This window comes from Rana temporaria, chromosome 3 (genome assembly GCF_905171775.1).
Source record: "Rana temporaria chromosome 3, aRanTem1.1, whole genome shotgun sequence".
Lineage (NCBI taxonomy): Eukaryota > Metazoa > Chordata > Amphibia > Anura > Ranidae > Rana > Rana temporaria.
Window position 1 is genome coordinate 452383144 of NC_053491.1, and position 22082 is coordinate 452405225.

The 22082-nt window shown below is 44.7% G+C and overlaps 1 protein-coding gene across 1 annotated transcript in view; it reads right to left on the minus strand.

Moving 5' to 3' along the window:
* The window catches only part of LOC120933439 (complement C3-like), a 235993-nt gene that overhangs the window by 203003 nt on the left and 10908 nt on the right, over positions 1 to 22082 (minus strand). Inside the window, exons 4-10 of the mRNA XM_040346656.1 lie at positions 22006 to 22076; positions 17762 to 17853; positions 15407 to 15486; positions 13137 to 13224; positions 6623 to 6725; positions 6142 to 6262; positions 796 to 911 (exon numbers count right to left, since the gene is read on the minus strand). Of these exons, the coding sequence (XP_040202590.1) occupies positions 796 to 911; positions 6142 to 6262; positions 6623 to 6725; positions 13137 to 13224; positions 15407 to 15486; positions 17762 to 17853; positions 22006 to 22076 (671 nt within the window). The remainder of the gene's footprint in view (positions 1 to 795; positions 912 to 6141; positions 6263 to 6622; positions 6726 to 13136; positions 13225 to 15406; positions 15487 to 17761; positions 17854 to 22005; positions 22077 to 22082) is intronic.

Here is a 22082-nt window from a genome sequence, read left to right on the forward strand (position 1 = left end):
ATAAAAATCCATATTCTCCCAAAATAATCTATATACATCCACTGCCTAATGGCCCTGAGCCCAGGTTCACACTGGGCTGCGGGAGTGAAGCCGTGCAAGTTCAGCTGACCTCGCACAATTTCACTCCTGCTGGCAGTCCCGATTTCGGCCGCGATTTCAGAGACATCAGAGACATTTCTGCACAGATGTCAATGTAAATCGCGGAACAGGAACTACTTTTTGAAGTCGTTGCAGCGCCGCAGATGCAGCGTCGCACCCATTAGGACGGTGCCATTGCCGACAATTGCCGGAAAATGCCGCCGATTTGGGGCTGGGTAGAAAGCCACACAGAAGATCTCTGGTTGGGATCTTCCCTTTCGGTAAGAGGCAGTTTGTTTGGAAGGTGGAGGATTTCCTTTCTATCTTTTCACTGTTCTGTGGTTCCCTTTGGTTTGATGTGACCATTTTATTTGAAGGAGAGCAGTGCATTTTCAGCCGTCAAACTACCATCTGATGCGTCCTTTGTTAGAAAATAAGACATTGATTTTTTAAAAAAAATGTCATCTTTTTATTACCTTGACTCATTGAAATGTATTACGAATAGGACAACCTATTCGTTTTAAGTGATTTCAATCCAACAATAGCACAATGTTCATAATTACTCATGCTAGTTGATTCTATGTTTGAACTATCACGTTATTTGCGCAGCTTATGTCTGTCACTGCCCATGGACCTCTGCTACATTTAGGTAAGCAAACAAATATGGTGAATCTATTTGTTTCATAAAATGAGTATATGTTGATGTTATATACATACCATGAAATGGAAGGGCATTCCAGGTTTGAAGTATTTGGATGTCCTGGTTAGGAGGATTTTATATGCAGATGTAACAATATAAATGTTGTCCAGTTCAGCTTCCACCCAGTCACTTCCTGAAATATACACATTCAGATAAGTAGCACCAGTCTGTTGCCATAATTATGCTTGTCTTATTTTTTTCTCATTGGTGTAAAAAAGGTCTGTGTGACTAAAAGTAATATTTATCAGTGGGGTATCCCCCATGGGTGTAATGTGTAAGGTGCACAGGGGCCCCAATGGGGGTAGGCCACTGAGCCCTTACACAATGTACAACAATTGAAATGATGTTCAGTTCTGTGTCTTTGCTGCAATTGTGGTTGTCACTCCCAAAGATCCATCACTTACTTCTGACCCCAGAACTCTGCATCGCTTACTTCTGACCTCAGAACTCTGCATCGCTTACTTCTGACCCCAGAACTCTGCATCGCTTACTTCTGACCCCAGAACTCTGCATCGCTTACTTCTGACCCCAGAACTCTGCATCGCTTACTTCTGACCCCAGAACTCTGCATCACTTACTTCTGACCCCAGAACTCTGCATCACTTACTTCTGACCCCAGAACTCTGCATCGCTTACTTCTGACCCCAGAACTCTGCATCACTTACTTCTGACCCCAGAACTCTGCATCGCTTACTTCTGACCCCAGAACTCTGCATCACTTACTTCTGACCCCAGAACTCTGCATCGCTTACTTCTGACCCCAGAACTCTGCATCGCTTACTTCTGACCCCAGAACTCTGCATCGCTTACTTCTGACCCCAGAACTCTGCATCGCTTACTTCTGACCCCAGAACTCTGCATCGCTTACTTCTGACCCCAGAACTCTGCATCGCTTACTTCTGACCCCAGAACTCTGCATCGCTTACTTCTGACCCCAGAACTCTGCATCGCTTACTTCTGACCCCAGAACTCTGCATCGCTTACTTCTGACCCCAGTACTCTGCATCACTTACTTCTGACCCCAGAACTCTGCATCACTTACTTCTGACCCCAGAACTCTGCATCACTTACTTCTGACCCCAGAACTCTGCATCGCTTACTTCTGACCCCAGTACTCTGCATCACTTACTTCTGACCCCAGAACTCTGCATCACTTACTTCTGACCCCAGAACTCTGCATCACTTACTTCTGACCCCAGAACTCTGCATCGCTTACTTCTGACCCCAGTACTCTGCATCACTTACTTCTGACCCCAGAACTCTGCATCACTTACTTCTGACCCCAGAACTCTGCATCACTTACTTCTGACCCCAGAACTCTGCATCGCTTACTTCTGACCCCAGAACTCTGCATCGCTTACTTCTGACCCCAGAACTCTGCATCGCTTACTTCTGACCCCAGAACTCTGCATCGCTTACTTCTAACCCCAGAACTCTGCATCGCTTACTTCTGACCCCAGAACTCTGCATCGCTTACTTCTGACCCCAGAACTCTACATCACTTACTTCTGACCCCAGAACTCTGCATCACTTACTTCTGACCCCAGAACTCTGCATCACTTACTTCTGACCCCAGAACTCTGCATCGCTTACTTCTGACCCCAGAACTCTGCATTGCTTACTTCTTACCCCAGAACTCTGCATCGCTTACTTCTGACCCCAGAACTCTGCATCGCTTACTTCTTACCCCAGAACTCTGCATCGCTTACTTCTTACCCCAGAACTCTACATCGCTTACTTCTGACCCCTGAACTCTGCATCGCTTACTTCTGACCCCAGAACTCTGCATCGCTTACTTCTGACCCCAGTACTCTGCATCACTTACTTCTGACCCCAGAACTCTGCATCGCTTACTTCTGACCCCAGAACTCTGCATCACTTACTTCTGACCCCAGAACTCTGCATCGCTTACTTCTGACCCCAGAACTCTGCATCGCTTACTTCTGACCCCAGAACTCTGCATCGCTTACTTCTGACCCTAGTACTCTGCATCACTTACTTCTGACCCCAGAACTCTGCATCACTTACTTCTGACCCCAGAACTCTGCATCACTTACTTCTGACCCCAGAACTCTGCATCGCTTACTTCTGACCCCAGAACTCTGCATCGCTTACTTCTGACCCCAGAACTCTGCATCACTTACTTCTGACCCCAGAACTCTACATCACTTACTTCTGACCCCAGAACTCTGCATCACTTACTTCTGACCCCAGAACTCTGCATCACTTACTTCTGACCCCAGAACTCTGCATCGCTTACTTCTGACCCCAGAACTCTGCATCGCTTACTTCTTACCCCAGAACTCTGCATCGCTTACTTCTTACCCCAGAACTCTGCATCGCTTACTTCTGACCCCAGAACTCTGCATCACTTACTTCTGACCCCAGAACTCTGCATCGCTTACTTCTGACCCCAGAACTCTGCATCGCTTACTTCTTACCCCAGAACTCTGCATCGCTTACTTCTGACCCCAGAACTCTGCATCGCTTACTTCTGACCCCAGAACTCTGCATCGCTTACTTCTGACCCCAGAACTCTGCATCGCTTACTTCTGACCCCAGAACTCTGCATCGCTTACTTCTGACCCCAGAACTCTGCATCACTTACTTCTGACCCCAGAACTCTGCATCGCTTACTTCTGACCCCAGTACTCTGCATCACTTACTTCTGACCCCAGAACTCTGCATCACTTACTTCTGACCCCAGAACTCTGCATCACTTACTTCTGACCCCAGAACTCTGCATCGCTTACTTCTGACCCCAGTACTCTGCATCACTTACTTCTGACCCCAGAACTCTGCATCACTTACTTCTGACCCCAGAACTCTGCATCACTTACTTCTGACCCCAGAACTCTGCATCGCTTACTTCTGACCCCAGAACTCTGCATCGCTTACTTCTGACCCCAGAACTCTGCATCGCTTACTTCTAACCCCAGAACTCTGCACTGCTTACTTCTGACCCCAGAACTCTGCATCGCTTACTTCTGACCCCAGAACTCTACATCACTTACTTCTGACCCCAGAACTCTGCATCACTTACTTCTGACCCCAGAACTCTGCATCGCTTACTTCTGACCCCAGTACTCTGCATCACTTACTTCTGACCCCAGAACTCTGCATCGCTTACTTCTGACCCCAGAACTCTGCATCGCTTACTTCTGACCCCAGAACTCTACATCACTTACTTCTGACCCCAGAACTCTGCATCACTTACTTCTGACCCCAGAACTCTGCATCACTTACTTCTGACCCCAGAACTCTGCATCGCTTACTTCTGACCCCAGAACTCTGCATCGCTTACTTCTGACCCCAGAACTCTGCATCGCTTACTTCTGACCCCAGAACTCTGCATCGCTTACTTCTGACCCCAGAACTCTGCATCGCTTACTTCTGACCCCAGAACTCTACATCACTTACTTCTGACCCCAGAACTCTGCATCACTTACTTCTGACCCCAGAACTCTGCATCACTTACTTCTGACCCCAGAACTCTACATCGCTTACTTCTGACCCCAGAACTCTACATCACTTACTTCTGACCCCAGAACTCTGCATCACTTACTTCTGACCCCAGAACTCTGCATCACTTACTTCTGACCCCAGAACTCTGCATCGCTTACTTCTGACCCCAGTACTCTGCATCACTTACTTCTGACCCCAGAACTCTGCATCGCTTACTTCTGACCCCAGAACTCTGCATCTCTTACTTCTGACCCCAGAACTCTGCATCACTTACTTCTGACCCCAGAACTCTGCATCACTTACTTCTGACCCCAGAACTCTGCATCGCTTACTTCTGACCCCAGAACTCTGCATCGCTTACTTCTGACCCCAGAACTCTGCATCACTTACTTCTGACCCCAGAACTCTGCATCGCTTACTTCTGACCCCAGAACTCTGCATCGCTTACTTCTGACCCCAGAACTCTGCATCGCTTACTTCTGACCCCAGAACTCTGCATCGCTTACTTCTGACCCCAGAACTCTGCATCGCTTACTTCTGACCCCAGTACTCTGCATCGCTTACTTCTGACCCCAGAACTCTGCATCGCTTACTGTAAACATTCTGTAGCCTTCTGTGTATGTCGGACAGCCTGCACCCATCTTTCATGAAGAACTCAATGACAGCACATTGGCTTTTGGTAAAGCCCTGAACACGCAATCAGTTTGTCAGATGAAAACAGACCAATGGACTGTTTTCATCGGTCAAACCGATCGTGTGTTGGCCCCATCAGTTTGTTTTCCATTGGTGAAAAAAAATATATAACAAAAAAAGGATATACCCACTGGATGGGACTTTATAAGTCAATAACAGTAAAGTATCAAAAAGTTTTTATTTGGACAAGGTATGCATGTTGGCACTTGGTACAAACGCACTGTGTGCACCTAAGTGTATAAAAACAACAAAGTGCAAATGAACAGTAAAAAGACACCAAAGACAATGTGTGTGCCAATGAAGGCAGAAAATTAACAGAACAATAAACAAACAAAACATAAAAGCACTCTCCAAAGGGCGAAGTGAAGTAGCCCGACGCGTTTCTGGTATTATTCAAAACCCTCATCAGGGGCCACAGGAGCAGACCGGTGCAGGAAACAGTTCACTGGTGAACTGGGAGTGGATCTCACCCAAGGTCGTTCAGGCTTATTCCAAAATGGTGTATCGGGGGAGGATGAAACTAAAACGTCCAACCACCCCTAGCTGCCCAAGCAATGGAAATTAAGAGGGCCCAGGACCTGCTGGTAATTGTCCAGCTACGTAGTGTCCTGCCCAGCTTTCCAAAACTTTCTCTGAGGCGGTACCCCTCGTTGCTCTCAATAGACCGGGAAGATCTGGAAGCCTGTAGTGGCATTGTCCCAGTGTAGATTGGTGCCTGGCCCATTGGTGAAAAAAAAATTGAACATGTTTTAAATATTTCCTATGGATAAAAAAACTATAGAAAAAAAAACATCGTCTGTGGGGAAATCCATCGGTCAAAAATCCATGCATGCTCAGAATCAAGTCGACGCATGCTCGGAAGCATTGAACTTAATTTTTCTCAGCACGTCGTAGTGTTTTACGTCACCGCGTTTGGCCATGGTCGGAATTTTGACCGACGGTGTGTAGGCAAGACTGATGAAAGTCAGCTTCATCCGATACCTGACGAAAAATCCATCGGATTAGATTCCATCAGATATCCGATCGTGTCTACAGGGCTGAGAAGTTCCTCTACCAACATGTGAAACAACCTCTGTAAGTTAATAAAAAATGTTATGCGCACTTTTGCATTACTTTTGGTATCGCCCTCATATATTAAGATGGATGGGCTACATAATATTGTCATTTTTTGGTTAAGATAAGCTTTTAGCGTTCATTTGCCTAACCTGCTTCAGTGATGACGGTGGCTGACACGTGCAGTCTGTACTCTAAAATGTCTTCTGTTTTTTTGAGGATCTTCAGAAGGTCCGCTCTCTTCACGGTAGCTCTGCCCTTTCCATCATCAATCTAAATAACATTTAGAGGAGATCCATGTTAACAGTAAGGGAGAAGATGGCACAGAAAATTATATACTTTTTAAATATACGGTTTTTCTCATTTACATAAAAAATAGACTGGGCAAATTTCAAGGATGAAGATGTCAAAAATGGGAAGTAAAGGTTCTTTTTTTCTGCTGAGGAAATGACAACCAATTTTGGACCTATGAGGGCTAAACTATTAAGATGCCACCTCCACAGCTCTGAATAATAAAATTTAAGACTTTCGAAAATTAAAATCACTTTCCTTACTGAAACTAAAACCAGAATCATCCATAAGCTATAAGATGTACAAAAGATAAAAATGTACAGTTCGATTTCATGTCATTACCACAATCCTACTCAGGGAATCTGCCACAGTTTTTCTTTCATCGCCTTTCTTCAGTGAAAATAACACAAAGGCATTGCCAGAAACTGTTTTTCCATATGTATAGCTGAATATAAAAAAAGATTAGTGTTAAAAAAAAATTTTTTTTTTTTTTTCTGTAAATAAAATTTTAAATATTGAAGCATTTGAGGGTCTATTTTGGGCACAAAAAAAGGTCCAAGGTATAATGTATAAACAGCGGGTAAAATAAGTATTGAACCCAACACCATTTTTCTAGCTAAATATATTTCTAAAGGTGCTATTGAAATGAAATGTTCACCACATGCCGATAACAACCCATGCAATCCATACATTACATACAAATAGGTAGATTCATGTAGATTGGCCTAACTTTAGGGCGGCCTAGCCTAGCCTTTTTAGGCTACACCGCCGTAAATTAGTTAGGCTAGTAGTGATTCTCAAACCACTTACCTGCTAATCTACGGCGGTGTAGCCTAAAACGAGCGGGCGTAAGGGCGTCTAATTCAAATGACTTGGAGGGGGGCGTGTTGTATGAAAATGAGGCTTGACCTCACGTTTTTTGACGTTTGTTGACACTGCGCATGCGCCGGGCGACTACATTTCCCAGTGCGCATTGCGGCTAAGTAGGCCGTACGGGCCTATTGATTTAGACGCGGACGTAAACGACGTAACTCCCGATTCGCGGACGACTTACGCAAAACAACGTAAAAAAATCGAACCTCGCGGCGGGAACGGCGGCCATACTTTAACCACTTGAGATCCGCGCTATAGACGAAATACGTCCGCAGCGCGGCTCTCAAGTGCCAAGTGGCCGTTTAAAAACGGCCTTTATGTGCATTACCCGCGCGCGGCCACTGGGTGGCGCGCGGCGGGTAAAAACTGTCCCGACGCATCGCCGAAGACCCGATGCGTGTACCTGGCGGCCGCGATGTCCGCCGGGTACACGCGATCGTCGGTGACACAGCCGGTAACAGCAGGGACGTGGAGCTCTGTGTGTAAACACAGAGCTCCACGTGCTGTCAGAGGAGAGGAGACCGATCTGTGTCTCTTGTACATAGAGACACAGCATCGGTCCCCTCCCCCAGTCACCCCCCCCCCCCACACAGTTATAACACACCCAGGCTACACATTTAACCCCTTCCTCACCCCCTAGTGTTAACCCCTTCACTGCCAGTCACATTTATACAGTAATTCGTGCATTTTTTATAGCACTGATCGCCGTATAAATGTGAATGGCGCCAAATTTGTGTCAAAAGTGTCCGATACGTCCGCCGCAATATCCCAGTCCCAATAAAAATCGCAGATCGCCGCCATTACTAGTAAAAAAAAAATAATAAAAAAAATCATAATTCTGTTCCCCATTTTGTAGGCGCTATAACTTTTGCGCAAACCAGTCGCTTATTGCGATTTTTTTTTTTTTTTTACAAAAATACGTCGAAAAATACGTATCGGCCTTAACTGAGAAAAAAAAATAGTTTTTTAAAAAAAAATTGGGATATTTATTATAGCAAAAAGTAAAAAAAATATATATTTTTTTTAAATTGTTGCTCTTTTTTTGTTTATAGCGCAAAAAATAAAAACCGCAGAGGTGATCAAATACCACCAAAAGAAAGCTCTATTTGTGGGGGAAAAAGGACGCCAATTTTGTTTGGGAGCCACGTCGCACGACGGCGCAATTGTCAGTTAAAGCGACGCAGTGCCGGACGCTGAGATTTCGCCTGGGAACGAAGGGGGTTTATGTGCCCAGTAAGCAAGTGGTTAACATTGTTATTCCACCTCATAGGTGGAATAACTTTAGGCCGCCTAAGGCCTTACTGAAACAACGTTAATCGACTGCGGCGGGCTCGCGTTCGTTCGGGAATCGTCGTAAATGCTCATTTACAAAATCTACGCCGGCCGCAATGGAAGCGCCACCTAGCGGTAAGCCAAAACATTGCAATCTAAGATAGGACGGCGAAAGCCGTCCTATCTTAGATATATGTTTAAGTGTATCTTTGTTAGAGAATACACTTAAACATAGGTCGGTTTAGATTCAGAGTTAGGTCGGCCTATCTGTAGATAAGCCGGCCTAACTCTTTGTGAATCTACCTAAAAAACACCAGGACAAAGAAGTTCAGAAATGAAGTTATTTGTAATAAACTGGAATGACACAGGGAAAGCCTTCGGGCTTTCACACTGAAGACTGCAGGGCACGATTTTTTCAGGCGGTATAGCATCGCTATTTTTAGTGCTAAACCGCCTGAAAAATGTGTCAGTGTGAAAGGGGCCTCATAGATTTATTTAATACTTTGTACAAAATCCTTTGTTGGTAATGACAGCTTGAAGACGCCTGTATGGAGAAACTAGTCGCATGTATTGCTCGGGTGTGATTTGACCCATTTCTTCCACACAAACAGTCTTCAAATCTTGAAGGTTCCGTGAGCCTCTTCTATGAACTCTGATTTAGTTCTTTCCATTGATTTTCTATTGGTTTCAAGTCAGGTGATTGGCTGGGCCATTCTAGCAGCTTTATTTTCTTTCCAATTGAGAAATTTCTTGGCTTTGTATTTGGGATCATTCTCTTGGTGAAATGTCCTCCCTCATTTCATCTTCATCATCCTGGTAGATGGCAGCAGATTTTTAGCAATAATGTATTGGTACATTTTTCCATTCACCCTTTCTTCCACGATACAAAGTTTGCCAGAACTGTATGCTGAAATACAGCCCCATGCCACCATGTTCCCACCTTCAAACTTCACTGTTGGTATGAAGGGTGTTTTTGGGGTGATGTGCAATTTGACCTCCAAACATGGTGTGTATTATGGCATTCATTACCGACCAGTTTTATTCTCCCAGTATTTCACAGGCTTGTCTAAATGTTGTGCAGCCAACTTTAAACAAGCTTCAACATGCTTTTCCTTCAGCAATGGAGTCTTGCGTGGTCAGCGTACATACAGGTCATGGTGGATGAGTGCTTTACTTATTGTTTTCTTTGAAACAGTTGTATTTGCTAATTCCAGGTCTTTCTGAAGCTCTCCCCAAGTGGTCCTCGGCAAGTGGCCCGGTCTTTCCCGGTCTTTACCAGTGACGTACGAGGGTGTGTCAGAGGGGGCGGGGTCACGTGACGGGTGGCCGCTTCCCCTATATAAGAAATGTCACAGCTCCAGCGCTTCATTCCGCTGGGCTGTGTCCAGCGGAGAGAGGAGCTCGCCTGCTGCGCTCTGGACGGATGGATCTTCTCATCGCTGGACCGGACCGCTAATCACCCATCGCTGGAGAGATCATCCGTCGCTGGATAGAAGACAACGTAAGAGCGGGGGGGCCGGGCCGAGAGTGGATTCACATCGCTGGATTTTTTTTTATTAATAAAGGATTTTTTTCTACGGTGTCTGTGTGTTTTTTTTTAACTATTTACACTTCCTTCGTGAAATGGTAGAGGTACAGTGTACCCCATTACCAATTCACATAGGGGGGGGCAGGATTTGGGGATCCCCTTTGTTAAAGGGGTCTTCCAGATTCTGATAAGCCCCCCGCCCGCAGACCCCCACAACCACCGGGCAAGGGTTGTGGGGATGAGGCCCTTGTCCCCATCAACATGGGGACATCCTCCCCATGTTGAGGGCATGTGGCCTGGTGCGGTTCAGGAGAGGGGGGCCACACTCTGCCCCCCCCTCTTTTCTGCGGCCGGCCAGGTTAACGTGCTCGGATAAGGGTCTGGTGTGGATTTTTGGGGGAACTCCACGCCATTTTTTTTTTTTTTGGGGTGGGGTTCCCCTTAAAAATCCACACCAGACCTGAAGGGTCTGGTATGGATATTTGGGGGGAACCCCACGTCATTTTTTCAATTGACTGCGGGGTTCCCCTTAATATCCATATCAGACCTGAAGGGCCTGTTAATGGAATTTGGGGGAACCCCAGCTTTTTTATTTTTATTTTTTTATGAATGAATCATCTCTGTAATTGCCAGAGCCGACAATTCATTAGAGCCGCAAAGCCGGTTTAAATGCCTTTTTTTCTTTCAGAAAATGACACTTTGTGCAGGGACATTCTTATGTACGGGAAACATGCGCTTTTTCACATGCTGACGTTACACCCCCCCTAGGTTCGAAATTTAAAGTAATATTACACTTTTATGTTTCACTATTAGCATTATTAAATTCACTGCTCCTGAAAAAAACGGCCGTTTTTAAAACTTTTTTTGCATTGATAACATGTTTTCCTGGGACAGGACCCAGGTCCCCAAACACTTTTTAGGACAATAACTTGCATATTAGCCTTTAAAATTAACACTTTAGATTTCAAATGTTCGAGTCTCATAGACTTTAACGGGGTTCTAAAGTTCACACGAACATTTGGTGTGTTTGCAAGTTCTGATGTGAACCAAACAGGGGGGTGTTCGGCTCATCCTTAACGCCCACTAACACACAGCTCCTTTCTCTATCTGCAACGTAGAGAGCGTCCTGACTCTCCTGTAGTCCAAGGGAAGGGGCGAGCACAACTCTCCACACCAGGGAGAAAGCCTTGCATTACTGTGTGTAGTTACAGACAGAAGAACAGTAAGTGAGGATTTCTCAGAAGAAATAAGGACATTTAAAAGCAAAATGGAAGGATGAGGTAAGTGAAGGAGGACTGCACTAAGGTAAAGGAAGCTATTTAGGAGAAAAAAATATACTTTTACAACCCCTTTAAAAGCCACATTCATTTTACCATACTCATTGACTCCCATTAATTCTGTGAAAATTGTAAAATTGTATTTAAAAATTCCTGATTTTAACTGAAAACAAATATTTCTCAATTTTACTCACCCCTCCTAATTACTAAAACACACTCACTACCTGGATTGATACCAATAATTAAATGTAGAGGAAAGATTCTTTTGAACTAGAATTTTTTTGAACCAGCACCTTTACATACCCGATCCTCTGCTCCCCCAGTAGGCAGTGCTCCCCTCATGCTTTGGAGGGACCTAAGACTGCTGGAGCATGGGGAAGAAGATGCTGCATTGAGAACGTCATTTGAGACGAAACGCGTCTGGGAAGGACAGGCAGTATCGTCACCACGTTTTGAGGAGGAAGGGCTCCGTTTAAACTTGCCGGCCGGCTTGTTCTGTTTTTAAACTGTACGCTGCTAAGCTGTTTTTACTTTGATGCTGTGTAAGTACCTTTCAATCGTACTTCATTAAAAAAAAAAAAATTATAAATTGAATTACGCTATGGTGCACCCCTCTTTTGTTTTGTTTTTAACCTTGCATATGGGAGAGTGTCATCCGGTGTATTCCTGAGTGCTGTTTCCTCCGCTGTGATCTAATATCTGCTGGACCTAAAAGGCCGCGGCTGGGTTATAGCCACATGCACATTTGGCTTCCCTCTGGTAAGCCAGCCACTTTTTATTGGTGAAGGGATCACTTCAGACAATGTATTTCCTCACTTAGTTGGTGGTCGTTTAAAGATTAATTAATCAGTGTGTCTGCCTGGATTCGCTTTTAACCACGATTTTTTATGTGATTTCATTTATTGTGGACTATTTTTTCCTTACGGACTGTTTTTTATCATTATAGGGATTACCCCTTATGATCAAACTAATGTTTTTTGGCGCAGCTCATTTTGTTTTTCTTGCAGAGCCAGGACCAGCAGTGTAGAGGAGCAGAGGAATGGGTCTACTTTTCAAAAAAAACATGGGGCCAGATTCACGTAGCTCAGCGGATCTATAGATCCGCTCGATCTACGTGAATTAAGATCCGCTCCAGCAAGTTTAGGAGGCAAGTGGCTAATTCACAAACCACTTACCTCCAAACTTGCGACGGCGGATCCTAAATCCCCCGGCGGAATTCAAATTCCGCGGCTAGGGGAGTGTACTATTTAAATCAGGCGCGTTCCCGCGCCGATTCAAATGCGCATGCGCCGTCCGGGGAATTTCCCGGCGTGCATTGCTCCCACTGACGTCACTAGGACGTCAGTGGTTTCGACGTGAGCGGGACTTGCGACGCGCGTGTTCGTGAATCAGCGTACGCAAACGATGTTGGAAAATTCAAATTCGACGCGGGAACGCCAGCTATACTTAACATTGGCTGCGCCTGCTAAAAACAGGGGTAAGTATACGACGGGGAAAACCGCTACGGAAAACGACGTAAGAACCAGCTGCGACGGCTCCGCGTACGTTCGTGAATTTTGCGTATCTCGCTGATTTTACATATTATTTATCGTAATCAGTGGGAACGCCCCCCGGCGACATTTTTTAAATTGAAAAAAAGATCCGACCAGTTGTAACACAGTGTAACACTGTCAGATCTTAGCCCTCTCTATGCGTATCTGATTCTATGAATCAGGCCGCATAGATAGGACCAGTGTAACTTAGTCAGAGATACGATGGTGTATCTGTAGATACACCGTCGTATCTCTTTGTGAATCTGGCCCTCGGAGTTCAGCTTGGTACAATGGTGTTGGTGTCTGTTGGGATCTAGAGTATACCCCACACCCTAGTGTACAGATATCACGACTTGTGTATGCAAGGTACTCACTCAGCTTCAATTGCCACAGAAAATGTTTCATCGTTAGCATACATAAAACTCCGATCTGGTTTTATCTTGACTTCAAAAGTTGGCAACACTGGAAATAGGAAAGGTAAGATTATTTTAAATAGGCATGTTTTAAAAATAGGCAATTGGATGTAACTGTTCTGTCCCATTTGGGGCCAGTTCACACCACAGCACATGCTTTTTACTGGCATCGCAAATGGTTTTAACAGGCACTTGTACAATAGACATTTATTTCTGTATTGTATTGAAATGTATTATGTTTTTTTGTGTTGACATCTAGTGGTGGTTTAAAGCCACTACAACCTCCCCTCCTGTTTAGTGTTAGTTAGTTCACTATTAGCTAGACCTTCTTTGTTTCTACCATGTTCCCTCAGTCTGTGTTAGTACTTTTAAGTCAAATGACTGGAAAAACATCCTCTGTAGGGTCGGTGCTACCACTAGGCAAACAAGGCGGCTGTCTAGGGTGCACTGCCCGCCTAGGGTGCAGCCACAGTCACTGGTTTCAGGCTATTCTCTGTGCAGTGTCTGTGGTCTCCAGTGAGGAGTGTGGCTCCTGTGCCCACCTATGGTGGTGGAGTGTAGTGCAGAGCAGAGATGTCATAGACTGGCCTGTCTTTGTCTCCTCTCCGCTCTACAGCCGTGATCATACACTGAGGAGGAGGAGGGAGATTTACAGCCATTCAATCGTCCTGTAGCAGATATCTTCACATCCTCTCTTCCTCCATCCCTGGGATCTGAGCGATGCCAGTGTCAGCTTTCTCCCGCCTCCCTCCCTGGGCACCATGAAGCCCGTGACAGGCTGTGTGCAGCCATTGGAGAGGGGGGGTTGGCATTATGGACAGAGCCGGGATTGACCCAGGAAATCCCCATCACCTCATCGTCCATCAGTGGGAAGGCCTGCCTTAGGGTGGCGGGATGGGGGGGAGGGGCTAAAATCCAAAATCAGATTTTTTAATGGTACTGCACCAGTGTGTTTTTTGACACAATCCCAGCTGCTATAGTGTACTGTAAAGCTGACTATTAGCTTTCAATGTGGAAGTGATACAAGTGGCTGTTCAGCTGCTGATCACTAACACAATGTGCCACCCACCCCCCCTCCCTGCCATATTTACTGGGCTCCACAATCCCATGAGCCTGGTGCAGTCATGGGAGGGGCCGGGCCGGGAAGGAGGACAGGAGTTCCACGAACATTCGTCCACTGAGCCTCTCTCCTGAGCAAAGACCAGGAAGTGACGTGTATGATGTCACTTCCTGGGCCGGTGTTCCGTCAGAATTGGTAACGGAAGTGACGTTCCGTTGTGGCCATCTTGGTAAACCCCACACTCGTTCGCAGTAAGTCTACAGAAGGGGGCAGCGTACATCTTTTTCACCCACCGAAGTCTTGCATTTCACACTTATTTTAACCAGCAAACTGAGCTTATATACTGAAATACAGTATTTAGTAATCCGTGACACTGTTTTGATGTTGAATTGAAAAAGCAGCGGCAAGCTTGCTGATCTGATAGGTTTGCTAATCTGACAGAACACCGCTGCTTTTACAATTTAACATCAAACCATTCAGAAAGATTGCAAAATTCTGTATTTTAGTATGTAAGCTCAGTTTACTGGTAAAAATAAGTGTGAAATGCAAGACTTTGGTGGGTGTAAAAAGATGTCCGCTTGCTACCTTCTAACTGTAGGCTTAATGCGGCCGAGTGCGGGGTGTACCAAGATGGCCGTGACTGAAACGTCACTTCCTGACGGAACACCGGCGCTGTGATTCTACAGGAGCTGTGCTCAGGGAAGCAGCTGATGGAACATTATCCCTGGAGCCGCTGAGAGCCTGAGCTGGCCGCTTCCACTGGCTCCACAGTCCAGTGCTCCAGTGAGCCTGGGGGGGCATAGTAAAAAGACACTGATTGACAGTCACCAGCTCTCTGCTCACAGAGCTGTGAGAACCGAGCGATCAGCGGTGTTCAATCGCTCGGTTCTCAGTATTAGAGGCGCAGAGGGACAGACATCCACCTGGGTAAGTATGATTCTAAAAAACAACATTTCTCTTTTGATGTATTTTATAAAACATAATATATTTTATTCATAAAATGAACATTGGACAGATATTAATGAGTTGAAGTCAATGGAACCGCTTCGTAAGCGTATGTCAGTGGCTTGGGCCCTCTTGTTTCAAAACTGGGTAACATAGTTGCAGGGACTGTGTGTGTGTGAGAAGTTGGCCATAAAGGTTTAGATGGAGTCTGAATAGATTTTCTTACCGTACTCTTTCACTTCAAAGTTGGTGGTGTATTCTTGAAATGTGCCGTCATACCTTGTGGAGATGGTCCAGACGCCAAGACTAACATGAAAGAAAACTTAGATCATTGTTTGATTTTACCAATTTTACCATCTTTCTTTAACAGGGTACCAGTGGCGGCTTGTGTTTTTTTTTTTAGGGGGAGGGGGCAGCACTTCCTCCCCCCCCTCGCTGTTTGCTGGTCGGTCCGGCACTTACCCCATCTAGGTGGGTAGTGGGAGCGGGTAACACGCAGCGGCTCTGTGTCCTCTCCTCCATCGGTGGATTCTAGCATCTCCTCCTAGGCGTCTTCTGCCCTCTCCTCTGTACCAGTGATCACTGACTCTGTTCATTCGGAAAGGAAGGAGCCGGGTGGAGGAGGACATGGAGGGGGGACACGGATCGAGGAGGGGGAGAGCAGCAGAATGGAGGGAGACACGGATTGCGGAGGGGGAGAGCAGCAGAACGGAGGGCGACATGGATCATGGAGGGGAGAACAGCAGATCGGAGGGGGACACGGATCGTGGAGGGGGAGAGCAGCAGAACGGAGGGGGACACGCAGCACGGAGGGGGGCGCGGATCGCAGAGTGGGAGAGCAGCAGAATGGAGGGGGACACACAGCACGGAGGGGGACATGGAGCGCAGAGGGGGAGAGCAGCAGAACGAAGGGGGACGCGGATCGCAGAGTGGGAGAGCAGCATAATTGAGAGGGACATGCAGCATTGAGGGTGTAATGGAGCGTGGAGGGGGAGAAGCAGCAGAACGGAGGAAGACAGGGAGCACGGAGGGGGAGAGCAGCAGAACGGAGGTGGACAAGGAGCACAGAGGGGGAGAGCAGCATGACGGAGGGGGACGCGGAGCGTGGAGGGGGAGAGCAGCAGAACGGAGGGGGACACGGATCGCGGAGGGGGAGAGCAGAAGAACAGAGGGGGACATGCAGCATTGAGGGGGACACGGAGCGTGGAGGGGGAAGAGCAGCAGAACGGAGGGGGACACGGAGCGCGGAGGGGGACATGGATCGCAGAGGGGGAGAGCAGCAGCATTGAGGGGGACATGGAGCGTGGAGGGGCAGAGCAGCAGAACGGAGAGGGACACGGAGTGCGGAGAGGGGAGAGGGGGAGGGGCAGAACGGAGGGGGACACGGAGCGCAGAGGGGGACAGCAGCATCACGGAGGGGGAGAGCAGCAGCACTGAGGAGGACACAGGACACAGAGCACGGAGGAGGACAGCAGCAGCAGGAGTGGGACTGGGGGAAGATACAGGGACAGTCAGCTAAAGCACATGAAAAGGGAGGAGGGGTTCGGGGAGAGGCTGTCAGGCTTTATTAAAATCTATACAGGGAGATCTGTGCTTGTAATTCCCCCTGCTGCCCCGATCATCCCTGACTGCCCAGGTATTGGGTGAAGCATCGGAGCATTTGCCCGAGTACAAGTACTCGGGCAAATGCTCGGTATTCATACCGATACTAGTATCGGTATCGGGACAACCCTAGTAAATACCATACCTGTGGGGTCCCTATGGAAGATGGAAATCACTATAGTAGGAACCATTACTCCAGTGATCTCCACTAACTTCTGGCTGCCCTGCTGCATAGTGAACACAGGGAGTTGCTTGCTTGGAACAGGTGCAATTCAGGTAACAACGAATGTCTACATTCCTTGTGACAACAATAAAAGTAATAAAAAAACAAAAACAAAAAAACAGTGTAATAAATAAATAAATAATTTAAAAAACAATGTAATGTGCCCCCGTCCTCCAGTGCTTGCGCACAAAGGCGAAAGCACTTGGGTCCCACACACATACAAACATCGATCGTCCCACACATGTGAGGAATCACCGCGAACGTCAGATCATGGGCAGTAGTTCTAGCACCTTCCTTTGTAAATTTAAAGTAATAACCTGTAAAGACTTTTAAAGAGTCGCCTGTGGATAGTAAAATTTACGTTGTTTGTTGCCATTGCTTAGGTGTGGGCAATTTTAAAGCGTATATGTTTGGTATCTATGTACTCCGCATAACATCATATTTGATATTTTTACAAAAAAATGGGTAATTTATTGTGTTTTTTTTGCATTAAAAAAAAAATCCACAAAATTTGCGTTTGAAAAACCGCTGCGCAAATATCGTGTGACATAAAAAAAATTGCAAAACCCACCTATTTATTCTCTAGGGCCTCTGCTCAAATGAAAAAAAAAATCTAATGTTCAGAGATTCTAAGTAATTAGAATATTGATTGTTACATGTGAACAAAAAGGGCCAGAAAAGGCCCAGACTGGAAGTGGTTAAATGTTCAGGCGACATTGTCCAAAATGATCGGTTTACATTGAATGTCCTCCCTACCTTGGCACATCAGTCAACGGATAGGTCTTTGAAATTATGCCAGTAACGTCAGGATAAAGTTGTTCATTTTTCACCAAAATTCCATCCGGATTCTAAACCACAGAAATAAATAATTAATAATGGATGTATATTATGTGAATAATTTTGATTCCGCAATCATTAATCACCACTGGGGTTTTAATTTTTTATTTATTTTTTGCTAAACAAACGAAAAGAGACTGAAAATATAATATCAAAATGCTAAATAATAATGGACACTGATATGCTGTGCTAATGGGCACTGATGAGCACTGATGAGGCTGCACTGATAAGGAGGCACTGATACGCTGCACTGATGGGGTTGCACTGATGATCAGTGCCCTTGTTATCAGTGTAAATGTCCCCTGTAACTGGAAAGCCAGTTATCAGTTTTCCTTTCCTCAGACAGTGACAGCGCTGAGGAAAGGAAATGCTGATAACCATCATTTGTTTACATGTGATCAGCTGTGATTGGACACAGCTGATCACATGGTAAAAAAAACAATGTCATCGCCTCTTTACCCTGATCTGTGTTGCGATATGTCACCACAGATGGCCACGCTGCGTGCCTCGGGGGGGAAACATGCACAGTGCGATGTGAAGGACATATGATGTTCAGTGTCATCTAGTGACTATTATATCAAATAAGTATGGTGCTCAGTGCCATCTAGTGACTATCATAAGAAATAAGTATGGTGCTCAGTGCCATCTAGTGACTATCATAAGAAATAAGTATGCTCCTCAGTGCCATCTAGTGACTATCATAGGAAATAAGTTTGGTGCTCAGTGCCATCTAGTGACTATTATAAGAAATAAGTATGGTGCTCAGTGCCATCTAGTGCCTATCATAAGAAATAAGTATGCTCCTCAGCAGTGGCGGCTGGTGCTCAAAATATTTTGGGGGGCGCAAATCAATTGCAGCCACTGTGCCCATCAAATGCAGCTACTGTGCCATCAAACTAAGCTACTGTGCCCATTAATTGCCGCCACTGTGCTGTCAAACGCAGCCACTGTGCCCATGAAGCGCAGCCCCTATGCCCATCAAATGCAGTCACTATGCCTATCAAGCGCAGCCACTGTGCCCCTCAAAAGCATCCACTGTGCCATCAAGCGCAGCCACTCTGCCCATCAATTGCTGCCAGTGTGCCCATCAATTGCCGCTACTGTGCCCCATCAATTGCTGCCAGTGTACCCATCAAGTGCTAACACTGTGCCCATCAATAGCTGCCAGTGTGCATCACCCGGCACTTACCTGTCTCGCAGCGGGTCAGCAGTGGTTTCCTGCATGCTCCTCGATGTCTTCTTCCGTCCTCTCTATCAGGCGTCTAATCACAGCGCCTGACGTTTCAGCCAATCAGGTGACAGGTAACAGACCCGAGCAACTGATTGGCTGAGAGGCGGTTCAGTTTTGATAGCATAGTGAATTCCTTCGCTTTGCTAACACAACGCTGAGTAGACATGTGCACAGCAAAAATTTTCGTTTATTTCTGTTTCGTTTCTGTTCGTTTATCGTGATTCGTAACGAGTCGTAATTTCGTAAGACGTTAGTTATCGTATTCGTACTCTTTAGTATTTTCGTAACACTCTTTTTTCCGTTTAAGTTTTTTTCTGTTAGTTTATTTTCCGTTGAATCGAGATTCGTATTTTCGTTATATTTTGTATTCTGCCGCGTTCGTATTTTATAAAATGATTTTATTTGTTTTTTCGTTTTTACGTTAGTTTAATTTTCGTTGTTTTGCTATTCGTATTTACATTATATTTTCCATCATGCCGCATTCGTATTTTCATAAGAAATATATTTCCGTTGCTTTATGATCATTCGTATTTTCGTGTCTAATTTCCTTTGATTGTAAAAACGTACTTTTGTAGATTTTATTGCATTCGTAATTCTGTTAGAATACATTTTACGTTTATTCGACACACTACTCGTCGTAATTTTGTAATTCGTACTTTACTGTGATTGACTTGACTGTCTTAGTTAGCACACACACCCTGTCTAGAATGAAGTCTGACGTAGAAGAAAACTAAAATATGTCAGATATTACAAATACAAATCTAGAAATTAGATGCACTGCAGTCTAACACAGAAAAAGACACAAGGAGCCAGGAGGTAATGAGAAAGAAGCTCATTGGGGGAAGGAACAAACCTCTTCAGAGGAAAGGGACAGCGCTCAGTGGCTATTGGTCAATGTCCAGAAATATTTCAGTACTAACGAAAGCTAATTTACATTATTTTGTATTTTCGTTGTTTTCATTTCCGTTTTCCGAAGATTCGTAATTTATTTTTCGTTAGTTTTGATTTTCGTTTTTTAATTCTTTGTTCGGCATTTCGGTTGTTTTCTTTTCGGTCTTCGAATATTAGTAAGTTTGCATTTTCGTTCATTTTGTTTTTCGTAATTATTATTTTTTTGGGGTTCGGTATTTTCGTTGTTTCTATGTTTTCGTTTCTTTCATCTTTCGTATCTTCGTTGTTTTTCATATTCGTTATTTTGAAAATATCGTTATTCGTTATTAATTGCGCTAAACCGTTCGTTCATTCGTATGTTAACGAATCAACTAAAATAACGAAAATTGACGGAAAACGTATTCGTAACTTAAAAAATTGCACATGCCTAACGCTGAGTGTCTTAAGATGGAGCCATGGGGGCCAGCAGTATTCGTAATAATAGTAGAAGTAGTAGTAGTAGCAGGAGAAGTAGTAATAGTGGCCATAGAAGTAGTAGTAGATGTAATCATAGTAGTAGTAGCAGTGATAGTAGTAGTAGTAAAAGTAGAAGTAATCATAGTAGTTGTATCAGTAATCTAAATAGTAGTAGTAGTAGAAAAGGATGAGTAGTAGTAGTAGAAAGTATTAATAAAAGTAGTAGTAGTTGTAGTAGAAGTAGTAACAATAGAATCGCCTCAAAATCGCAGTAGCAGTAATAGAAATAGTAGTAGGAGTAGTATTAGAATTAGAATTATAGTAGTAGAAGAAGTAGTATTTTGTAGTGTTAGTAGAAGTAGTAGTAGTTGTAGTAGAAGTAGTAACAATAGAATCGCCTCAAAATCACTAAGAAGTTGCACTACATAACTAGTCGTAGTAGTCGTAATAATAGTAGAAGTAGCAGTAGTAACAGTAGAAGTAGTAATAGTGGCCATAGAAGTAGTAGTAGTAGTAATAGTAGCAGTCATAGTAGTAGATGTAGTCATAGTAGTAGCAGTAATAGAAATAGTAGTAGGAGTAGTATTAGAATTATAGTAGTAGAAGTAGTATGTGTAGTATTAGTAGAAGTAGTAGTAGTTGTAGTAGAAGTAGTAGCCATAGAATTGCCTCAAAATCGCTAATAAGTCACGCTACATGATCACACCTAAAATCTGACCAAAATTGCATTGCACTATGAACCTGGTCTAAATGAGCCTTTAAAAATAAAGTCCTGTTTAACCACTTGCCGACACACCGCCGTCATTATACTGCGGCAGGTCGACACGATCCCACGAACCGTCGTAGCTGTACGTTAATCGGTATAGCAGGCGCCCCCGCTGCACTGCGGGGGGTGCGATGTGTGTGACCGGCGGTCGCAATGATGATCGCCCCCTAGTGTTAACCCCTTCCCTGTCAGTGACATTTACACAGTAAACAGTGCATTTTTATAGCACTGATCGCTGTATAATTGTCACTGGCCCCAAAAATATGTCAAAAGTGTCCGATCTGTCCACCATAATGTCGCAGTACCGCTAAAAATCGATGATCACCGCCATTACTAATAAAAATAATAATAAAAATGTCATAAATCTTTCCCCTATTTTGTAGACGCTATAACTTTTGCGCAAACCAATCAATATATTATTATTATTGCGATTTTTGTTGCTAAAAATATGTAGAAGAATACATATCGGCCTAAACTGAGGAAAAACTATGTTTTTTTTATTTAAATTGGGATATTTATTATAGCAAAAAGGACAAAATATTGTGGGTTTTTTTTTCAAAATTGTCGCTCTTTTTTTTTGTATATAGAGCAAAAAATAAAAACCGCAGAGGTGATCAAATACTACCAAAAGAAAACTCTATTTGTGGAAAACAAAGGATGTCAATTTTGTTTGAATGCATCGTCGCACGACTGCGTAATTGTCAGTTAAAGCGACGCAGTGCCGTATCGCAAAACATGGCCTGGTGATTGAGCAGCCAAATCTTCTCTGAAGTGGTTAAAAGCAGACAACACAAAATACAAGAGATACATTGTACTTACCAGAATGTCTACTTGCACCGCCTTGTTTGTTGGCTGCATGTTGAAATTTACAGGATAAAGTCTATATTGAACTAGAG